Here is a 22716-nt window from a genome sequence, read left to right on the forward strand (position 1 = left end):
CCTTCACTCCTTTTTGGGTGATGGAGCTCTTGTCCAACCACCAAGGCTTGATTCTGGTTGGTGTTTTTGCTTGGGGGAGGCCTCCCCTGACTCCTCCGGCTGGCCTTCTGAGCTAACACACAAGGGCACAGCACTGATTACTCTGTTTAGTCTCGGTCTGTTCACAGGATTATGTGAATGGGCTCCTTTCTGCAGCTCCAGAGCCTAGCCAAGAGTACAACATGCAGTAGGTCAATACCTGAAAGATTGAACAGAAGCACACACTGAGGATGCAAGCAAGATGCAAACAGGGTGACAGGGGAAAGAAATAAGTTTTGAGCAGAAAGGCAAGGTCATTTTTTTTCTTACATAGAGACAGGGTCTCACTCTGCTGCCCAGGTTGGAGTGCAGTGTGCACAACTACACCCAGATAATTTTTAAATTTTTTTGTAGAGAGAGGGTCTCACTATGTTGCTCAGGCTGGTCTCAAACTCCTGGCCTTACGCAATCCTCTTACGTTAGCCTCCCAAAGCACTAGGATTATAGGCATGAGCCACTGCACCCAGCTGGCAAAGTAATTTTCTATGGAGTGCCAAGACTTACTGGTACTTATGCCTTCCCAAAAAAGCAGGTTCTCAGGAAGGAGATTCAAGAGGTCTGCTAGGGGTAAAGGAACACAGCCACATCCTCCTTTTGATTTCTATTTTCTGATCAAACGTAACCATAGCCTTATCCTGGTCAACCACTTTGTGCCATTCTGAAGTCTCCTCAGCTCCTCCCTTTCCCCTCATACTTCACCACTTCAGTGCACAGCTAAGAATCCAATACTTTACTAGGCTAGAAGCTCCTTGAACTTTAGTCTGGGCTTTTTTTCTTCTCTTGGTGACAGAGTCTCACTCTGTCACTCCGGCTAATGTGCAGTGGTGTCAGAACAGCTCACAGCAACCTCAAACTCCTGGGCTTAAGCAATCCTCCTGTCTCAGCCTCCCGAGTAGCTGGGACTACAGGCATACACCACCACGCCTGGCTAATTTTTCTATTTTTTGTAGAGAAGAGATCTCACTCTTGCTCAGGCTGGTCTCAAATTCCTGAGTTCAAGTGATCCTGCCACCTTGGACTCCCAGAGTGCTAGAATTACAGGCATGAGCCACTGCACCCAGCCTAGTCTGGGCTTTCTTCACTGAATTCCCAGTGCCAAGTTCATGGTAGGCACGTAATTTGTGAGGATGAATACTTAACCCAGTCTTCTACTTACCCTCCATCCTCCCACTGTCCTCAACTGAGTGATTACTGTATTACTGGTGTATCCTGTAAGACCAATATTAACTCACATTTCACTCAAGTTTTCGGTAAGTACTTACTCTGTTAGAGGCATGGTAAAGGATACAAAGATAACCAGCAAGGATCCTTAACAAACTTAGTCCAGAGGAAGTTAAGACATAAACACACATAACTGCAGCAGAGGGATAGTGAAGCATGCCTTGAAAAAGATATAGATTATGAAAGTCTTTTATATCATTGCTCCTCTCTAACAACCTTATGAAATAGGTACTATCATGCCCATTTTACAACCGCAAAAACTGTGGCACAAGAGAATTTTAGGTAAATTGCCCAAGTTTACACAGCCAATAGATGGCAAAACTAGGGTTCAAACACAGGTTGCACCTGAACCCATGTTCCAGTTACCTTTTGTCAGAGAATGGAGTTTTTAGGCACAGGGAATAACATAAGCAAAGAGAGCAGCAAAAGAACAGAGGTGCAATACAGGGAAGGGCATGTAGTTGACTCAGCATAGAGTGCTTAAAGGGGTAGACTGAGGCACAAGGGTGAAAAGGAAGTCTGGGGCCAAGTAACTGGAGGTCCTTGAATGCCATATTAAGGAATTTGAACTTTAATTTGTAGGAGACAGAAAATCATAAAGACTTTTAAAGTCAGGGGATAAGAGATTTAATTATCAGCTGTGCTCCAATTTGGAAGATTACACTGGCTGCCTGTGGAAAGAAGGAACTGGAAAAGGACTTAGTGGGAAGACCAGATGGGTAGTGACTGCAATCCTTTGGGTCCCAGGTGATGAGGCCTGAACCAGGCAAGAAAAAGAGAGCAAGCAGAGATTACAGAATCAGTAATTGGATGTGTCAAAGGTAATTCAAAGCTTTGGTGCCTGGCTGGCTGGTAGACAGTGGTACCATTAACTAAAACTAGAAGCACAGGTGGAGGGAAGTTCAGATTTAGGAGAGGAGAGGAGTTTGGTATTCAGTATGGATTGTGTTCCTTTGGTGTCAGAGCTGGGTTGATCTCCCTTCTAGACGGTGGGCAGAGGAATGCTGACACATCGTTCCCATCTCATCAACCAGAGTGCTAGAATCCTTCAATGAATTTATAGTTCTGTTAAGCCTTCATTTGGTCAACTTTTTTAATTTTTTTTTAGACAGATGTCACTCTGTTGCCCAGGCTTGAGTGCAGTGGCACTATCATGGCTCACTGCAACCTCAAACTCATGGGCTTAAGTGATCCTCCTGCCTCAGACTACCAAGTAGCTGGGACTTTAGGTGTGTGCCACCACGCCTGGCAAATTTTTAAATTTTTTTTATGGAGACAAGGTCTCATTATGTTGCTCAGGATGGGCTCAAACTCCTGGCCTCAAATGACCCTCCTGCCTCAGCCTCCCAAAGTGTCAGAATTACAGGGATGAGCCACCATGCTCAGCCAGGCCAACAATTACGGAGCTTCTACTATATGCCTGGCACTGAGCTAAGTGATGTAGAGGTTAGAGAGATAAAAAAATTTTTTAATCATTTTTGAGTATTTCCTTGCTAAATCCTGATGTATAATCCTCAGCTAAGGGTATTTTACTTTGCTCATATTTTTCTTGAACATATAATCAAAATGTTTACTATGTACTCAACTCTATGTAAGGCACCCAAAAGGGAGGAATAAAGAAGTATAAGAATCAGTTCCTGTCCTCTGAGAGGTCACAATGTTACCGGAATTGCACTTAGATTCTGAAACACCAGTAAGTTTACATGGGACAGGGAATTAGAGCCTGGAGTCAGAGAGGCCAGCCAAGAAAATGCTGCAATAATTCAGACATGAGTTGATAAGGGTGAATTGAAGGTATCTCTGGCAAAGAAGAATGGAAATGGTTGACAAGGCCTGAATTAGTCATCAAGGGTGTAGAGAAGAGAGTACTTCCATGTTTCCAGCTAGATGGGTGGGGCCTTGTCAGAATAAGGCAGCTGCACATAACTTCACATAGCATATTCTATATAGGCCAGTCTGCCTCTTCCACTGTCATCTTCCCTGCTCTCAGAAAATCACTTTTCATTTTCTAACATCCTTTCTTTAGGGGCAGGGATCTTTGCTATTTTAGACAGGCAGATCTGAGAACCCAACCTTAGGTTCAAGTTGAAGAGCTTCTCTTTAATTGAGGGGAGAACATAGCTGTATCAAAGAGAGTAGAAAAGAAATAGACATTGCAAAAGGGGAAATTAACCACGAGAAATATATGATAGCTTTCCACGCTAAATGTTCCCTGCCTCTTTTGTGAATTTTTTGACATAGAAGACTAGGTAGGGGCTTTTATTTTCTCAGTAACAATTAGGGCATGTTTCCTTATACCACGTATAGGCACTCAAACATCACAGTAATATTAAAGGGCTGAGGAGAGTAATTCAAGCCTGGTATACAGAACTCCACCTGGAGGGAAAAGGCCAGGCAGATGACTCTTGTAATCCTATTGTCCACAATCCTAAAATTCAAAGCCACAAATTCCAAACCCATTTAGTGAGCCCCTACATGCCATGTATTCTATGACATACAAATTATATATCTAAAATGGAAAAAAAGGAAATAGAAGAATATTCTTGTGGGAAAGATGGAGTGGAAAGGAGGTATACATTCCAAGACATCTACCTAAGACCGAGAGAAACTTAACTATTACTTCCTCTCTCCTTGGGCAGCCTGAGCCTTCAGAAGCACAATTCCAAACATCTCAAACTGGTTCACAGAAATTTATTCCTTGACTGCTTCAAACAAGATGTTATTTATAACCCTTCCCAACTTGAGTGGACAGGGCAACAATCACGACAGACTCTGCTAAGTTTCCACAAATCATTGGTTTATTAGAAAGTTCCTTGCCCTCATTTTACAGCATATATATCTCTATCATATGTGATAAAGTTTAATACAATCTGTTATGCTTGTAAGTAAGGATAGGTTATTTTGTTTTTCCTTTTTCTTTTTTAAGTTTTAAAATCACTATTCTGGAAGTTAAAGAAACTGCCCCCAGAAAGGCAGAGAGGCGGCCAGAGTATGGCTCAATCTACAAGCTAATGGGAAGCAGCACAAAAATGTTAATACTGCATTATTTAAATATTTACATGGGCTGAAAGCAAAGAAAAATAAGTTCCTTCACTTCAAACAGATGGTTTCATTTTCCCAGTGCTAGTTATACAAAAAATGATGTTTCTAAATCAGAGAAAGAGCACTGAACAGGTAGGAGGGGGGCTCAGTCAAGAGCCTTGTTTGCCCAACACTTGCTTCTCATAAACTCAAAATCTTTCTCTTTTGGGAATTTAGAAGAAAGGCCAGAAACACAGGGTGTTGGCCCACGTTAAGTATGGTTTGCTTCTCCTGTCAGGTGACCACCTAACCAATTCTAGGCACAGGAGTAGGTAGGAAAATGCCAAAAGGGAACTGCTAACTATACCAAAGGAGATGAGACTTGCAATACAAGCACCTTTGGGTCAGTGTGTTAATTACGGCTGAGAGCCTGCGAGAAAGGGGAAAAAGAGGCTGAGGTGGTAATTCCTCTGGTCAGGGTCATGGAGAAAAGAAAAAAGGAACCTCTACTGCTTAAATTGAGCTGGGCAGAAGGCATGGAAACTATGAAGCAAAAGAATTTAAAGTTATCTATGAATGTGCTCACCTCCCAACAAAAGGAGGGAAAAACTGTCCCAACTCTATCATCCTCCGGTCTACTTCTACTTCACTTTCTAGCCAACCCAAAAGGCACATTTAAAAAAGAAAAAATTTGTCAGAGAGGGCTAACTAAGTACTAGGAAGGCAAATAGACTGCCTGGAACAAGGTACCCTGGGAAACCCAGGAATCTCCCCAGACAACCACTGAATCTCATTGCTTCCAGAGAATAAAGCTGTTGAATCTCCCCCTCCTCCTCTGTGGGGTCCACCTGTTTCTCTGTATAAAAAGAAAGTACATGAGGGAGACTCAGAACTGCCTATCCATCTAACATCCCCAGCTGACTGCTGCCCATTAGCTCAGAAATCCCAGTGCTGGGGGTACCATTTACTGCAAATTACTTAACATTTTGTCCCAGCAAAAAATGTTTTAACATTTTATAGTTCTTAACTTCAAAAAATACATGAGCTTGATAAAATATACATGCTTAGTCATTTTTGCATCTAGCAGAAAACAAATACTTTATTTTTTGTTTTCATTTTATAACCTTTAAAGTTTCTTAATTCAACTAGGTCAAACATATTTACACAAAGCCACCAGAACAAGGATCACTTAAAGAGCTGGATGTAAAAAATATTATTGCAGTATACTACAAATATGGAACCTTTTTTATATGAGCTACAAAAAGCAGCATTTATGTTTATAGAGTTCAGTGCAATTTTTTACATTAAAAAATCCTATAAATTAAGAAGGAAACATCAACACGACAGAAGAAAATATACCCTTTCAGACACATGAGCTCCTCTCTGGGGAAGCACATGGGTGACTCTATGTTCCGCATAGCTTCTATTCATGATAAGATCTTCTTTTCTGGGATATGCAGATGCCTCTTGTAGGATAAGGGACACCAGGACAACAGCGCCAAATATGTGGCTCTGTTTATGTGGGAAATAGATCGAATTGTAGCCTGAGTTGCATCTGGTTCTAGGTCAGACTCCCTTTCCATCTCACCTGCGATAACATAAAGTCACCAACGGACGGTCAAAGACACTGCCCAAAAGTGGTGGTGCTTTCACCATCAGAGGAACAGCTTGGTCTTCCTTGTGGCACTGAGAAGGCAGGACCAGAAGGGCCCACGGCAAGTGCTTTGGTGACAACACGCAGCCAGAGAGAAGGAAAATGTTTTAAAATTTAAAGAGGGGAAGAGCAGAGCATACAAAGTAGAGGGAATGTGGGGACTATCTAAACTTGACAGTTTGGAGATGTTGCTGCAGACGGGTGGGTAGCACTTACTGGTGTTCCTTAGCTTAGAAAACACAGGAGAGGAGGGAAAAATAGAAAGGAGGAAAGGAAAAAAATCCCTGATAGTAAATCCAAAGCAAACTTCAAATCTAAACCCACTCCTGCAAGCCAAAACTCTATTCTTTGGCTGTCAGACACTGCCCATCCCAGCTTCTACTTGCTGGTATTAATGGCTCAACACCCCCAAGGGAAGATTTATGGGTTTCCCTTCCTGGCCCTATCTAAGATCCCATATCCCAACTATGTGCCATGGCTAGGGGGGTGCTGCAGGTCCTGACCTGAGAAGATGGGGTGAAGTAATGGGTGAAGGTGGAGGGCAGTGGCAGCTGCTGCAGCAGGCCGTGGGGCAAGTAGTGTAGGGTAGAGGGCAGCATGTGGGACAGGGTGGAAGGTGAAGGGCCCAGGATGGATGGCTGACGCAGGAATGATGTGGATGGGATGGCTAGCGAGAAAGGTGGCAGGGTGGCCAGGGATGATTGAGTGAGTGAGGTGGGACAAGGAAATGGGGGTCAGATGGGGCTGGGGAATATGGTGTACCTGGGCAAGTGGCTGGGGATGAGGGTGGGGGTGAATGCCAATAGCAGCAGCAGCTGCTGCAGCATGGTGTTGTAAGATGGCATGCTGAACAGTTGTGATAGAGGTGGCAGAGGCTGTGGCTGGCTGCTGAATGTGGATGGGTTGTAGGGCTGGTGTGGCTGGGGCCAGGGCAGCTGAGGCTGGAAACGCCTTTACTTGCTTGGCTAGAAGCTGCTGCTGGATGTGTTGCTGAGCAGCCTGCTGGAGCTTGCTGTACTTCTCCATCTCCTCAGGAGTGAAGGTGATGGGCTGGCTCTCCAGCGGGGCCAGTGAAGCATCCTCGGCCCCATCTGTTGACTCAATACTAGGTTCCCCACTGGGAGGTGCGTAACTGGGGAAGTGCTCAAGATCTGGTGCTATAGGCAGCAAGCTGGATTCCACAGGACCTGGTTGACTGCTGCTATCCAGGGATTCTAGGGTGTCCCCATCACTGGGGTCAGGGAGGTAGTTATGGGAGATGGTTGGGTCCCCAGGGTAGCAGTCAGAGTGTGCTGGCGTGCCTAGTGGAGCCACAGGGTGATCAGCAGTAGCTTCTTCAGACTTTGGCTCTTCTGGGGGTGGGTCTGATAAGGGGCCAGCTGTTTCCTCTGAGGGGAACTGATGCCCAAATGGGGCATCACCACTCCCTGGGGGGCCCTCTTCCGTCTCTGACTGTTCTTGCTCTTCCCCCCTTTCCAAGCCAGACTCTTCACATTTCTTGTTGGGCTTTCGGGTAGCTGGGAGCTTCCCTATCAGTGGAAGGACAGGCTTATTGCCAAGACAGGGGGGGAGCTTGGGCCCAAAATAACCTTGAGGGGGGTCCTTGAGCTTGAGCCCAGCTTTACTAGGGGTGGCCTGCACCTCCTCACTCACACTGGATTTCCTCTCCACTTTTCTTGACTGGATCTTCTCCAACAGCAGTTTGGCAGTGACAGAGTTCTTGTCTTCAGGGCTGCAGTCACTTTCTGACCCCCTTCCTGTACCAATGTTGCTGTTTTGGGAGGGTGGGCCTGTCCCTTTACTGTCATCTCCTCTGCCATCATCTTTCTTCCCAGGACCTTCTCCACGGCCTGATCGGAAATAGTGGGGGGACTGGGAGCGGTAGATCTTAGAACGAATGAAGTCTCGATGCCCAGAACGCCTCTCCTCAGGGCTTTCGTGACCCCAAGATCCCTTCCTGGAGCCTGATCTCTGGGAAGGGCTCCTGGTGCTGCGGCTGCGGTCTCGGCTATAGCTCCGGCTCCGTTGCCAGCTGTGGGCTGTGGTGCTGCGGCTTCTCCGCTTACTCCGACTGCGACTACAACTGCTACTGCGGCTGCGTCCCCGAGATCTTGAGCGTTCTCTGGTATGACTCCGAGATCGGCTTCGGGATTGGCTGCAACTGAGGCTATAATCATCATCAGAAGATGAGTATTTGTGCCGTTTGGATCGGTGCTTGGAGCTGGCATAGTCTGAGTCATCTGAGTCGTGGGAACGCTTGGAGTGCCTTCGTGATCGATCACTATAATCACTGTAGCTGTCATCAGAGTAACTGCGCTGCCTACTATAGCAGCTCTGGTCTGAAGAAGCATCTGAACTACTTGAGTAAGAATGCCGGGAGGAATGATGTGAGGAATGGCGTCGGCCAGACCGTGAGCGGCTACGGGAATGCTCGCTGCCTGAGTCTTCCTCCTCTTCCTCCTCACTGTACTGGGACGGAGACTTCTGGTGCAGCCGGTGTGATGAAGCATCATCGCTATCCTCATCTCCACTACTGGGTCGGCTCCGATGGCTAGACCGGCTGCTCCGTTTGGTGCCAGCTCTTCGCTGGCAGGATGAAGTTGGAAGTTCACCTTTGTGTTTCCTCCCACCATGATCTTGGGAGCTGCTACCACCCCCACCTTCATCCTTCCTGCCACTGTTTCCTTCTTCAGCTGGGAGGGATCTCTGCTGGGAGTCATCTTGAGCTCGCCGCCGTCTTCTTGGTGGTGCAGGACTGCCACTCCCAGGGGGTTCTGGTTTGGGTCCTCGTTCAGAATCTGCTGGGGCTGATGACTTATTCTTCTTTCGTTTTCGTTTCTTGCGCTTCTTAGATTTCTCCCCAGACTCTGCCTTAGAGCTTTTCTCTTCTGTGTCAGCCTTGTGTTTACGTTTGTGTTTGCTGGATTTTTTGTGCTTCTTTTTCTTTTTGTGTCGGTGGGACTTCCCAGATCGTTCTTTCTTGCTAGGAAGGCTTCTCCCCGTGTCTTCTGTCTCTGACCCATGGCTGCCCCCAGGTTCCTGCTTGTTTAGGCCACTACAGGCAGATCCTGAAGCAAGTGCATCCATTTTGCCTCCTGAGGAATGTACTACTTTCTCTCCCCCTTCCTTGGTTTTAACTGACTCACTAGGATCTAGGCCTTGGAGATGGTCCTTTGAGGAGCTTCCTATATCCTTTGGTTTTTCTGTCCCTTTACCTCTGGCATCTTTGTTCCTTGAAAGTTTAAAGTCAAAGTACAGAGGATTACAACTGTACGAAATGGAGGGTTCTGCCTTGGTGAAAATTAATAGTTCTGATGGCCACTGGAGGGCAGTACTTTCATCTTTGCTCAAAACTGGGAAGAAGGGACCAGTAGGATGTTTGGGTCCCTCCTGGCTTTCTTTCCCTGTTGTGATGGCCAGACAAGTTTCTTTAGAAGGATTAGACTCACACATTTGGACCTCTGAAGCCTTTTGGCTTTGACCCTCTAAATTCTCATCACTTACATCTCCTCTCAAGGCCTTCTTTGCCTCAGCTTTGCTTCCAGGCTCTGAGGACTCGGTCACACTGGTTTCCTTCTGCTGCTCGGAGACTTCGCTGACTGTCTTTTCTGCTCCCTGGCTTGCTGCCATCTTGATGCAGGCTTTAGGCTTGGGAGAACTGCCTTTTTTGCTCTCTGGGACATTCTTTGGATGCGTACTATTGTCAACTTCCATTTGTTCACTGGCTCTCATAAAGAGCAGGAAGGGAAAATTAGGTTTTACTTTGCAGTGTGCTGGGGGGATGTAGTGGTAATACTCTGGCTCTACAGCCCCAGCACCTTCTTCTCGCTTCATCCTTTTTAATTTGGATAATGTTGAGGCAAGGGACCCTCCATCCTGAGGGTCTTCATCCTCTTTTTTACCATCAAGATTACTGCTACCATCAGAGTCTCCCACCTTCTGCAGTCCTTGGTCAGAACCCTTCTCATCAGGTTTTGTTCCATCTTCAGAGGTCCCTTCCTCTGCATGGTCCTTGAAAACTGATGCTATTGATTCGAGTTTGACAGGAGCCTTCTTGGCAAAGGAAAATGATACTCCCAATTTTTGCAGTGGGGTCCCCAGATTATTCTTAATGCCAAAGCTGATGCCTGGGGAGCCTAACCCAGGAGCCTGTGTTAGTCCAGTGGTATTAGTCATTTGTACTGCAGTGAAAGGGCCTCCTTTATCTGTGGAGAATTCAGATCCCAGGCCACAAGTAGCACCTGTGCCACTATTTGTAGCTGATTCATCCTTATCATCTTCTCCACCTTCTTCATCTATAGCCACTGTGGTTGGTCTAAACATGGGACCACTTCCAGGTGCACTACACAAAGGTTTAGAAAAATAAAAAACACAAAACAGATTTAGGAGTATATTACATACATCTCATAGAATACTTATTCATCACAGGTAGGTCTCAAAGACACTGAGTGGTGGTCATTTCCTAGCCCTACACTAACGAATGGAACTTTCTCAGGGGAGGGTAGTCAATCTACCAAGCTAAATTCCCAGGGCAGCCAGTTACTGCTATTTCTTTTTAAGCTGTCTAAAATACAAAAAAGGGTTATCTCACAATCCAAATATCCCATCATTACTATATGGTACAGCCTACCACGACCTGTTTCTGATCTCATTCCTTTTTTTATTTTTTTTGAGACACAGTTGCTCTGTTGCCCTGGCTAGAGTACAGTGGCATCATCATAGCTCACTGCAACCTCGAAGTCCTGGGCTCAAGTGATCCTCCTGCCTCAGCCTCCTGAGTAGCTGGGATTACAGGTGGATGCCACTGCGTCTGGCTTATTTTTCTATTGTTAGTAGAGATGGGGGGGTCTCACTCTTGCTCAGGATGGTCTCGAACTCCTGACCTCAAGCTATCCTCCCACCTCGGCCTCCCAGAGTACTAGGATTACAGGCATGAGCCACTGCGTCCAGCCCTTCATTCCTTTTATTTTTTCCTTTGAGATACGGTTTTACTCTGTTACCCATGGTAGAATGCAGTGGCATCATCATAGTTCACTGCAACCTCAAACTCCTGGGCTCAATTGATCCTTCTGCCTCAGCGTCCTGAGTAGCTGGGATTACAGGTATGCACCACCATGGTTGGCTAATTTTTCTATCCTTTGTGGATACAAGGCATCTTGCTATGTTGCTCAGAGGCTGGTCCCCAACTTCTGGCCTTAAGTGATCCTCCTGCTTTGGCCTCCCAAAGTGCTAGGATTACAGTTGTGAGCCACTGCCCCTGGCCTAATTTCATTTCTTATTCTATCATCCTACCCATCAGTATGTAATGAACATATTGTGGTACATCTATTCACAAAGGTCGTATTTCATTCAGTTAAAGGAAAAAAAATCTAATTTTCCCTAAGCTTTCAAATTTCATTTTTTAAAAATGTACATATTCTGAGTTAAACATAGTTAGAAACCTCCACTGTGCTACTCTATGGCAGTCTATGGCCAGAATGTCTGTTGTAGGAACTTAAAGAGTCTGTGCCCATCTCCCGGGCACCACCTCTAAACATTTTGCTTTGGTTTTTGTGTTGGTTTCTGGGAATTCAGTACTATAGCCATAATGCTACTACGCATTCTTTCAGCTTTGACAAAAGGAACACTGGGGAGCCTCAATGCCAGTGTTTTAAACCACCTACACTGTCTGAAATTTTTATAGTACGTAGACTATATAGGTATATCCCCTGAATTCCACATCAAGAACTAAATAGAATTAGGTATCTATTTGGATGATGTCCTTGTTATCTGAATCCTAGCTATTAGCTGTTCTCAACTCAGGGACCAAATATATTTGGATAATGTGGTATCCCTTGCTGTCTAAACTGTTGCTATTAGAAGATGGAAACCCAATAGATTTGGATAGCAAGAGATACTTACACTGTGTTATAAAATCTACTCCCTATAGCAAAAACCAAACAAAAAACCCGAAACCCCTCAAATTGAATAAAAAGAGGATTCATTTCAATCTTTTGCTTAGTCTTTGCCATGTTACTTCAATAATAATTACTATGGGGCCATGCATTACTCCTAGGACAATGAAGTACCTGATGATAAATCAAAACCTTTTTTTATTCTCCTGAGAATACTTGGTCATCTTTTAACTGTTCACTTATAAAATAGAACAGAAAGTCATCCATGAAGAAAACATGTATTAAAATATGTCCAGAACTACAAAGTGTCCTGGTGTACATATTTTAAGGGGGTACTCTTGCAGCATGCCCTAGAGGAATGTGTTTACTACATACAGAGTTGCCAAAGAAGGAATTAGAATCAATTTATAGGCAGTTTAACTCAATATTAGCACTCATAGGTTAATTTTGTTTTAAAACTTACACTGTATGTGTTCTCTCCCTTCCTTCTCTTCCAAAACACAGACAAATAAGTAAAAAAGAACCTAAAGACAAAGCGCAAGAACTTGGGAACTCTGACCCCTAATTTGCTATAAACTTTTAAAAGCCACAATCATTGTTTCTCCTTCTACTGTAACCAGTTCCTTCTTTTGGTACTGAATAGCCATTAAAAACAAACAAGGGGGCCTAATTCTTTCTGATGGAAGCACATATCTTACTAATCCTATAGCAGTTTCAAATGTTCAAGATAGGGTCCTTAGAAGTCTAGGTGAGGTGAATTCTACCCCAGGCTAAACACCAGCCAAAAAATTGATAATCAGAAAAAACTATAAAGGAATATTAAAAAGAACACTGAAGGCAGAAACCTGTGGAGAAATAAATGGATAAAATTCTGTAGATTTTAGATAATTTAGTACTAACTGTATAGTACTTAAAAAGGTAGTTATAACACTTGAATCTGTCTCCCAGTGCTTTTTAGCTATGAAATAGAATACTATGCTTTTCTAGGTGAGAGGAATGTTGGAAAATGGGAATAACAGCAATAGTGGCATCATTTATTATCTTCAATGTGCCAGGCACTCCTTTAAGCACTTCCGAGGCAATAACTCAATTAGTCCTCACAACTGTAAGAAGTAAATTGTCATTATGCTCACCTTACAGATAAGGAACTGAGGTATAGACAGTTTAGATATAACTTGACTAAGTCACAGATAGTAAGAAGGATATGGCCTCAAAAGTGTGCATACTTAATCCATATATTATACTCCAAGTATAGATATGCTTTGAGTTTGAAAGGAGGATCTATTAAAAATCTTAAGGAACTAGAGGATATTGTGTTAAAGCAAAATAAACCAGGAATAGAAAATTAAACACCACATGTTTTCATTCATATGTGGAAGCTAAAAAAAATTGATCTCATAGTAGTAAAAAGTAGAACAAAGGATACTAGAGGTTGAAAAGGGTAGGAAAAAGAGAGGCATAGGGAGAGATTTGTTACAGCTGCAGTTCCCAACCTTGGGGCCGCTGACCAAGCCAGCGAAGCTTCACCTGCACCCACAGCTGCTCCCCATCGCTAGCATCACTGCCCAAGCTCCCAAGACCCTCCCTGCCTGTGAAATGAGTGGTAGCATCAGACCCACATAGGAGCAAACTGCACATGCAAGGGATCTGGGGATCCCCATAAGAATCCAGTGCCTGATGATCTGAGTTGGAGCCAGGCAGCAGTGACCCCTTCCAAAACCCAGTGGGTGGAAAAACTGTCTTCCACGAAACCGGTCCTTGGTGTCAAAAAGGTTGGGGGGACCACTGTGTTAAACGATACAAAATTATGGCTAAATAGGAGGAATAAGTTCCAGTGTTCTATACCACTGCAGGGTGACTATGGTTAATAATAATATATAGTTTCAAATAACTAGGAGGAGGACAGTGAATGTTTCCAACACAAAGAAATGATAAATATGCCAATTATCCTGATGTGATCACTATACGTTACATGTATTGAAACATCACTATGTACCCCATGAATATGTATGATTATTTGTCAATTAAAATATTAATGTTTATAATTCTTAAATCTAAAATTATGATCTTATATTTATAATTTAAAATTTTATGGATTATAATTTTCTGTAGAACCCTCTGAGAGAAAATATCCTCACCATTCAGCTTGTTTTCTTTGCTCTGCCAACTCATGGAGCCGCCGAAGGGCTTTTTCCTGTTTTTTCTCATCCTTGCGGGATCTTGAAGAGACATTTCGAGCAAACTCTCTCTGCTTGAGATCTTTTAATCTCTGAGTTAACAGAAAAAAAGGAACAGAGGGTGGGTGATTTACAGTAACTTGGGGATCTGAAAGCAAAGCCTTTAGAATATTTACCCTCAACCCTCATGGTTATAGTACTAGTGTAGAATACATTATTATATTCTCTTATGTTGACTGAAAACACAATGGCTGATTACTTTGGGTATAACACACTTGGAGTATCTGCATTTCTAATTAGGACAGCATATTGTCTGCTTTATTAGGCAAAATAAAATGATTTCAAAAGCAACAAGCAAATTTTAGAACACTAGGAGGAAAGAAAAAGGACTATTTAATCACTCGCTCTTCCAGGATGCAAAACTAGACAAACAGAACATGAGATAAATCGTAATAACACAAGCCAAGAGAACAGAAAGGGGTTAGGCTAGTACAGAAAATTACCCAGATATAAAATCTTAGAAAGCAATGTACAGCTTACATGGGGGGGGGGGGGCTGGTATTTGAATCAGAAGTAACAAGTAGAAAGCATACTTTTATTTCACCATAAAAAGGTGTTATTATTTCTTTTCAGCATGAACAGAGGTTTCCTGTAACTACTAAACAAACCCAAGAGAGGTCTTCCACTGCTAGCATGTTCAGAGCTCACCAGTCTGACCACTTTCACCTGGTCAGCCTGTTGAAAATAGCATGTGTAGCTTTTCATTCCTTCATGGCCCTAAGAGGAATATCCAGGGGATGAGGAGGGAGAACAGAGATAAGTCAAAGATTTTATTACTTAAAATCCAGTTAACAGAATGGGTCTTTTATTCTCAGAAGCTACTGTATAATTTTCCTTAAAATAAAACAAAAGAAACAACAACCAAAAAAGAACAGTGCCATGACACACTGGTGACAAGAGTCCAGAAACATCTATCTGCAATGAAGACAGAACTAAAATATATTTTCAATACATTAGGTAATATAAAAAACAAAAACAAAAGCAAGACATACACATTAGCCTATACTTTTACAACAGCACTGGGGAAAGGAATTTGACCCAATATAAAGTGGACATTGCTTTGTGGAAAGGCATGATGTTCAACAAACAGAGGAATTTTCATACCTAATACTTATGAAATGTGTTTTGAATTTTTTTAAATCAGGAGGGGGAAGGGTAGAAAGACACACACAAAAAAAGATATACAGCTAAAGACACTAGTAGAAAAACTCACTCTTGTGATCTGGGCTCCCAAATTAGAAGGATTTGCTTTCAATACATCAGCTGAAAATGTCACATCACAAAGAAAAAAAAAGTAAAAAATAAACAAGAGTAGAAGAGAAAAAAAATAAAGCAAGCATTACTACACAAGCTCTCTTAGTGAATCTGCAAACTATTATACTGAACAATCAGGGACAGAGCCGTCAACTATAAAAGGGCTGGGGAGGAGGGAAGCACCTGTACAACATATATATGTGCACATACACACAGACTGACACACTAATCCCACCTAGATAAATGACACTATTTATATCTCTTCCAGGAAAAAAATCATTACAGAACTTTGGAAAAGACCACTATGGTCTAAAAGCATTTAGTCTTGTTTTCATTTACCTTTATTTTAAGGAAGATCAAGTAATCAAAGCTGGCAAAACTGTTACTGAGCCTGGCTGCCCACAATTATGATTTTTATAAAACCACTTCAAGATGAAGGATCAAGTACTTTAAGTAAATATCAATCCCAATTTTCTCCTTCTGAGGGGAATGGGGCAAAGAGAAAGCGCCCATCAGCCTATCATATAAATATTTTAGACCACAAAGCTACTTTTTTCTTCCCCATTTAATAGGCTTCTTAGCCAAGATTTAAATAGAACATATGTTTTTCTCATATCTGCCATCTTCTCTCTAGCCACCTCATAAGCCTGGAAAGTCCTCCCAGGCCTAGTCATTTCCTCCCCTCTTACAAATAATTCATTACATTCAGGAGGCATTTTTCAAACTACAGGACATTGTCCAAAAGAGCAATCATTTTATCAAAGTCTAGAATGTCTAGGCTGACTCAGACAGAGATTAGGTTTTCCAATCATTCAGCAGTTACTTGGTACATACTTGAAGCTGAAGGAACAGGACCATGTCCACATCATCCTGAAGACATCCTACCTCAAACTCCTACCACAGGTATATACAGTTGGAGGTAGAGATGGAAGAAAATGGGATGATGTCAATAAAACAAAGCCAATTGGAGGCTCCTTCTGGCAAACCTATCCTAGTACTCTATAAAGTTTAGCAAACTCCCACATCACCTTTACAAACTTTATAGTAAGGTCTGGGATCTCAAGAGTAGAATTGGGAACCTCAGAATTTTAATCCCAACCTATTGACAGGGCTCAGCAAACTCTCCCAAACCTAATACGTATATCTGAGGTTTCTCTTGGATGAATACATTCTGATGATAAAAAAGGCAAAACACAGGTTTTTGTTTTTGAAGAGATGGGGGTCTCACTATGTTGCCCAGGCTGGAGTGCAGTGGCTATTCACAGGCACAATCCCACTACTGATCAGCACAGGTCTCTGACCTGCTTTGTTTCTGACCTGTGCTGGTTGACCCCTCTTAGGGCAAACTGGTAGTTCCCTGTTCCCAGAGGCCATCATACTGATCTCTAACTTAGTGTGGACACGTGATCAGCATAGCGAAGTACAGCCCAGAACTCCTGGGCTCAAGTGATCCTCCAGCTTTGGCCTCCCAAGTAGGTGGGACTATAGGTGCGCACCACCACGCCTGGCTAAGGTTCACATTTTCCCTTACCAGAATGAATGCCTAATTCCAAGTCTCTCCTGCCTACTCAAGGTCAAACTAAACTCCCCTCACAAAGTCTCTCCTGACCCTTCATAAGACAGGATTGTTCTTTCTGAACTGTCCCTAGTAGAACTTTGTCATAGCACTCATCTACCGGCCATCATATTTTGCTCTCTGGCCAGTTATTCCTGTCTTTCAGAAAGGCAGTCTGGGCCAGGTGCAGTGGCTCATGCCTGTAATCCTAGCACTCTGGGAGGCCGAGGCAAGAGGATCACTTGAGGTCAGGAGTTCAAGACCAGCCTGAGCAAGAGTGAGACTCCGTCTCTACTAAAAATAGAAAGAAATTAGCTGGACAACTAAAAACATATATAGAAAAAATTAGCCGGGCATGGTGGCGTATGCTTGTGGTCCCAGCTACTCGGGAGGCTGAGGCAGAAGGATCGCTTGAGCCCAGGAGTCCGAGGTTGCTGTGAGCTAGGCTGATGCCACAGCACTCTACCCTGGGCAACAGAGCCAGACTCTGTTTCAAAAAAAAAGAAAAGCAGTCTGTGTAAAGCTTCAAAGTCATAAAGACCTGGGTTCAAATCCATTAATTACTAATTACTAGCTAAGTGATTTCACCTGAGTTCCATTTCCCTCATTAGAAAAATGGGGTTATCTATCAACAGATTTGCAAGATTAAATATCAAAATAAATAAAAAGCATTTAATAAGTCACAACTTTTCAATACTGCCTCCCCTTTGTTTTGTTTTTTGTTTGTTTGGTTTTTTGAGACAGGGTCTCGCTCTGTTGCCTGGGCTAGAGTGCTGTGGCGTCAGCCTAGCTCACAACAACCTCAAACTCCTGGGCTCAAGTGATCCTCCTGCCTCAGGCTCCTGAGTAGCTGGGACTACAGGTGCGTATCACCACACTCGGCTAATTTTTTCTATTTTTAGTAGAGACAGGGTCTCACTCTTGCTCAGGCTGGTCTCAAACTCCTGACCTCAAGCGATCCTCCTGCATCAGCCTCCCAGAGTGCTAGGATTATAGGTGTGAGCCACCATGCCCAGCCTGCCTCCCCTCTGTATGGGGCAGGTTCTATGGCTTATCTTTATAACCAACCCTGCAGTGCATGGAATAGTACGAAGTCTATATCTATTTGGTAAATGCCCAATGAATAATTTGGTTTAAACATTAGATTATTCATTTTTCCCCAAATAAATTTTTCTACCATTTGTAGGAAAAACTGACATTAAATATTCTCTTATCTCCACTAGGGACATATTGAAGTTATATAATAAGGTCTTCTTAGCTATTACTTTCAAATAGTAAGGAAGTCTCATTATTTAGAGAAACAAAAAGCCTGAAACTTTAAACCCTTTACTTCTGCATAGAATTGGGCCAAATGGCAAGAAAGATACTGACCAGAAACTTCTCAACTTCCTATCTAAAAAGTAATTTTTATAAAGGTACAAGGCCCTAATCAGAGTTTTCCAAAATTGCCTATTTTACTCCAAAAGGCTACCAAGGTCTGGCTCATTTGCCACTGAATGCCCATATGAAATTCTGTGAATTGTACCTGTACTTTTCTCATAAATTCTAGAGAGGAACACAACTTTAGACAACTTCTTCAGGTGAGAAAAGAGGAGCAACATGCTGCTTACCAAAGGAGAGATGGAACTCACATAATACCAAAACTGGCAGATATGTCATCAATTTCTTGTCAAAGGCTGAGCAAATTCCACATCATACACAAAAATTCAAGTCAGACAGACACCAGACTGGGACACAGTCTAATCTGAATGGGTTTAATTAATCATTTAAAGTGACTCAAAAGCTATGATTATGGCCTTATCTCTGAAAATGATAAAGTATGCTTTCTGAAGAGTTACTAATAAATTATTTTATTAGCTACTAAAGCTTATTAACAAAAATTTGAGCCACATGACTTATTTTTAGTTGGGTAATATTTTGGTTCAAGGAAAGGAGACTGAACCTCACTCAAAATGAAAGGATGTGAAGATCCTATTTTCCTGAAAAATCAATAGCATTTTCCCCAAAAAGCATACATTTGTGGCATGGTACCAAATCAAAGGAACATTCCCCACAGATCCCCAATCACACAGTGGTTGGATTTCCAATAAACTCTGCAAAAGACCAGTAGAGAGGGAAGACCTTAACAAATGATCCAGTTAAGGATCCACATTAACGACCACCTCAAATGGAACTGATGTTCTGGTTCTTAAAAAAAAAAAAAAGCTTAAACAGCATTATGTTGCAAAAAAATGTTTTACTCTGGACACAAACTTCTGCTCTACTAACTCTGAACAGATTAAGCCAAGGTAATATGAATTGGGTAAATGTGAATATGGTTAATAAATCTGCAGAAAAGGTTCATCCAAATAGCTACCTACTTCTCTTTTAATGCTAACTTCATAAGCTGAAACATTTTGCCTCACAGTGTCTGCTAAATAAAAGGGAACTGTGACAATCAAGCTTTGTAGAAGGATGATTCTTTAAATGGCCCTCAAGAAATATGGCTTCCTTCTACACTGGTTAGAACTTTTAAGACAGTTACTGCCCTGTCAATAGTAAAGATCAACTGTGTTTGTGCTAAACTGTGTTTGGGTTGGGAATGAGTAAGACAGATACTTCTGCACACAGCTTTTCCTAACAACAAAAAATAATAAGGGTCTGAGTCTATAAAATCTCTTTGGTGTCTTTTTGTGCTATGCCTTTCTATCAATAATAGAATTTGATACTAGGAGTTTATATTTATATTTGATTGAGTATAAGGAATAAGTCTGATTATCTTTCTCAAGTATTTCAAATCTATTATCTAAATTTAAAGAATAAACACTGTTTCCATGTCGAAAGGAATTTTAGGCATCAGAAAATGGGCAGAATTTAAGGCAGAGTATTTCCTATTGCCACTAAAAATCCTACGCTCTATATTTACTCTGCTCTGAAGAGAAAACCTGATTTTGTCTTTAGAGTCAAAATGTTTTTTTTTTTTTGAGACAGAGTCTCACTTTTGTTGCCCGGGCTAGAGTGAGTGCCGTGGCGTCAGCCTAGCTCACAGCAACCTCAAACTCCTGGGCTTAAGCAATCCTACTGCCTCAGCCTCCCGAGTAGCTGGGACTACAGGCATGCGCCACCATGCCCGGCTAATTTTTTCTATATATATTTTTAGTTGTCCAGATAATTTATTTCTATTTTTAGTAGAGACGGGTCTCGCTCAGGCTGGTCTCGAACTCCTGACCTTGAGCGATCCACCCGCCTCGGCCTCCCAGAGGGCTAGGATTACAGGCGTGAGCCACCGCGCCCGGCCTAGAGTCAAAATGTTATCCATGGTTTCTTTCTCTCACCAGATAGCAATTCCACTCTCCCAAACAGGGACCAAGACTTAGTCTTCCTTTGTAACTAACTCTGCAATGCACACATTGCTGTTTATGGCACAGAAGAGATACTCTATCAAACTGCTATCGGTTTTAAAATGAGTTGTTGGGAGAAGGAACAAGCATATATATACTTTTATGCATTATTTGTTGGTTATGAACAGAGCTGGGAAATAAAGAAGGGGTGGTTGTTTGTACCCTGACCTTTATTTCTGGCTAAGGATAACCTGGTCTTCTTTGAACCTCAACCATTCCTTTTCCTCTATGTCAACAACCCTTCATACCAAAACCACAGCCTCCTTTCTTCACTGTTTTTTGCCTTCCTTTCATAACAAAATATTAATGTGGGTCTTCTCTCCCCTCCCAAACTGAAATAATCATGCTGTAGTTGTTGATGGCCAGGTCACACTGATTCATGTCTCAATGTTGGATACTTCCAGATAAGACCATCCAGGACATCACCATGTGATGAGGGAGGAAAAGGACCAGCAGAGAGCATAGAAAGTCCAGCATTCAACTACCCAGGGAAGGAAGATTATATATGAATGGTTAGAGAAATCCAAGTTACTGGCCATTAGATGTAATTCTTTCTTTTAGCACATGCTTACCAGTAAGTGATAAAAATTAATTTTTTTCAGTAACAGAGAAAACCAAATATTTGGTAACAGACAAAACTAAATACTAATGCCAATTACAGATATTGAAAAAATGAGAGAAAAAGAAAATACAAATTCGTTTTGCTGGGTAAGAGTAGCACTCTTCATGACAATACTTAACCATTAACGCCCAATTACTTTGCAACATAATGACTAATAATATCATTAGGTGGATATAAAATTAATTAGTCAAAAAATTACCAGGTAATACTTGCTTTACTATGCTCAAGAACTCAGCAAGCCTTACAAGTATGGTATATTCTTTAATAGCACCAGGTATTCCTGGTTCAAGGTATTTATATATGTATGTATATAGATGTATAAATGAATATACATACACACATATGTATATGTAGTATATATTTTCACAACTATCACCATGAAAATTTAAGCTGGATAATGAGACTTTAAAAATAACTTTGAGATATAATTTATATACTCTAAAATTCACTCATTTAAAGTGTCCAATTTAGTAGGTTTTAGTACATTCTTAGAATTGTGTAACCATCACCACTAATTTTGGTACATTTTCATCACCCCCAAAAGAAACTCCATATCTATAAGTAGCTATTCTTCATTCCCCCTCTGTCTAGCCCCAAGAAACCACTAATCTGCTTTGTGTCTCTATATATTTGTTTATTGTAGACTTTTTATATAAATGAAATCATACAATATGGGATCTTTTGTGACTCACTTCTTTGACTTTGTATATTTCCGAGGTTCATGCATGTTATATATACCAGCAAGTCTTTCCTTTTTATTATTGAATATTATTCCATTGTATGGATACACCACATTTTCTCCATTCATCAGTTGATAGACATTTGGGTTCTTTCCACTTTTTGGCTATGTTGAATAATGCTGCTATAAATACTTTTATACACGCTTTTGTGTGAACATATGTATGTTTTCATTTCTTTTGGGTATATATTGGTCATATGGTAACTCTACTGTTTTCCAGAAGGGCTGCACTATCTCACTATCTTATTAGTAATATAGGAGGGTTGCAATTTCTCTATATTTCCCTCAAACACTTATTGTATCTTTTTTATTTTAGTTACCCTAGTGGGTGTAAAATGGTATGATATTGTGGTTTTGTTGATAGGGTTTTTTTTTCGTTTTTTTTTAAGAGACAGAGTCTTGCTCTGTTGCCCAGGCTGGAATGCAGTAGCATGATCATAGCTCTCTGTAACCTCAAATGCCTGTGCTCCGGGAATCCTCCTGCCTCAGCCTGCCAAGTAGCTGGGACTACAGGCTCATGCCACCATGACTGGCTAATTTTTTTAATATCTTGTAGAGAAGAAGTCTCACTATGTTGCTGGGATGGAAGATAATGAGTTTTAAGTATACTGGTTGAGTATCCCTTATCTGAAATACTCGGGACTAGAAGTATTTGGACTTTCAGATTTTGGAGTATTTTCATTGTACACTTATCGCTGAGAATCCCAAATCTGAAAATCTAAAATAGTCCAGTGAGCATTTCCTTTGAGCGTCATGTTGGTGCTCAAAATCTTTTGGACTGGAGCATTTCAGATTTTGGATTTTTCGATTTGGGATGCTCAACCTGTATCTATATAGCCCTCCAGATCATATCTGGAGACAAAGATTTACCCTTTGTGTAAAATTTGAAAGAACATAATTCATAAGAGTTGCTTAGGCCCAAAGCAAATGCAACAGCAGAACTCCAGTCTGGAGCTCTCTTTACAGCATTGTCATTCTCAAACTTATTATTATTTAGGTTACTTTAACCTTTCAGACTACAATGGAACACACAGCCTCATCCCAGAATCTCCACCACAAGG

General features: G+C 41.9%; 1 protein-coding gene across 2 annotated transcripts in view; it reads right to left on the bottom strand.

Moving 5' to 3' along the window:
- Positions 1-4075: 4075 nt before the first annotated feature.
- Positions 4076-22716, bottom strand: part of GPATCH8 (G-patch domain containing 8) — a 94362-nt gene continuing 75721 nt past the window's right edge. For both annotated transcript variants that reach the window (XM_045526740.1, XM_045526741.1), the window contains 2 exons: positions 14007-14137; positions 4076-10316 (listed from right to left, as the gene is read on the bottom strand). In XM_045526740.1, coding sequence (XP_045382696.1) covers positions 6440-10316; positions 14007-14137 — 4008 coding nt within the window. In that variant the 3' untranslated portion in view covers positions 4076-6439. The remainder of the gene's footprint in view (positions 10317-14006; positions 14138-22716) is intronic.

Source organism: Lemur catta, chromosome 15, assembly GCF_020740605.2.
Source record: "Lemur catta isolate mLemCat1 chromosome 15, mLemCat1.pri, whole genome shotgun sequence".
NCBI classification, from domain to species: Eukaryota; Metazoa; Chordata; class Mammalia; order Primates; family Lemuridae; genus Lemur; species Lemur catta.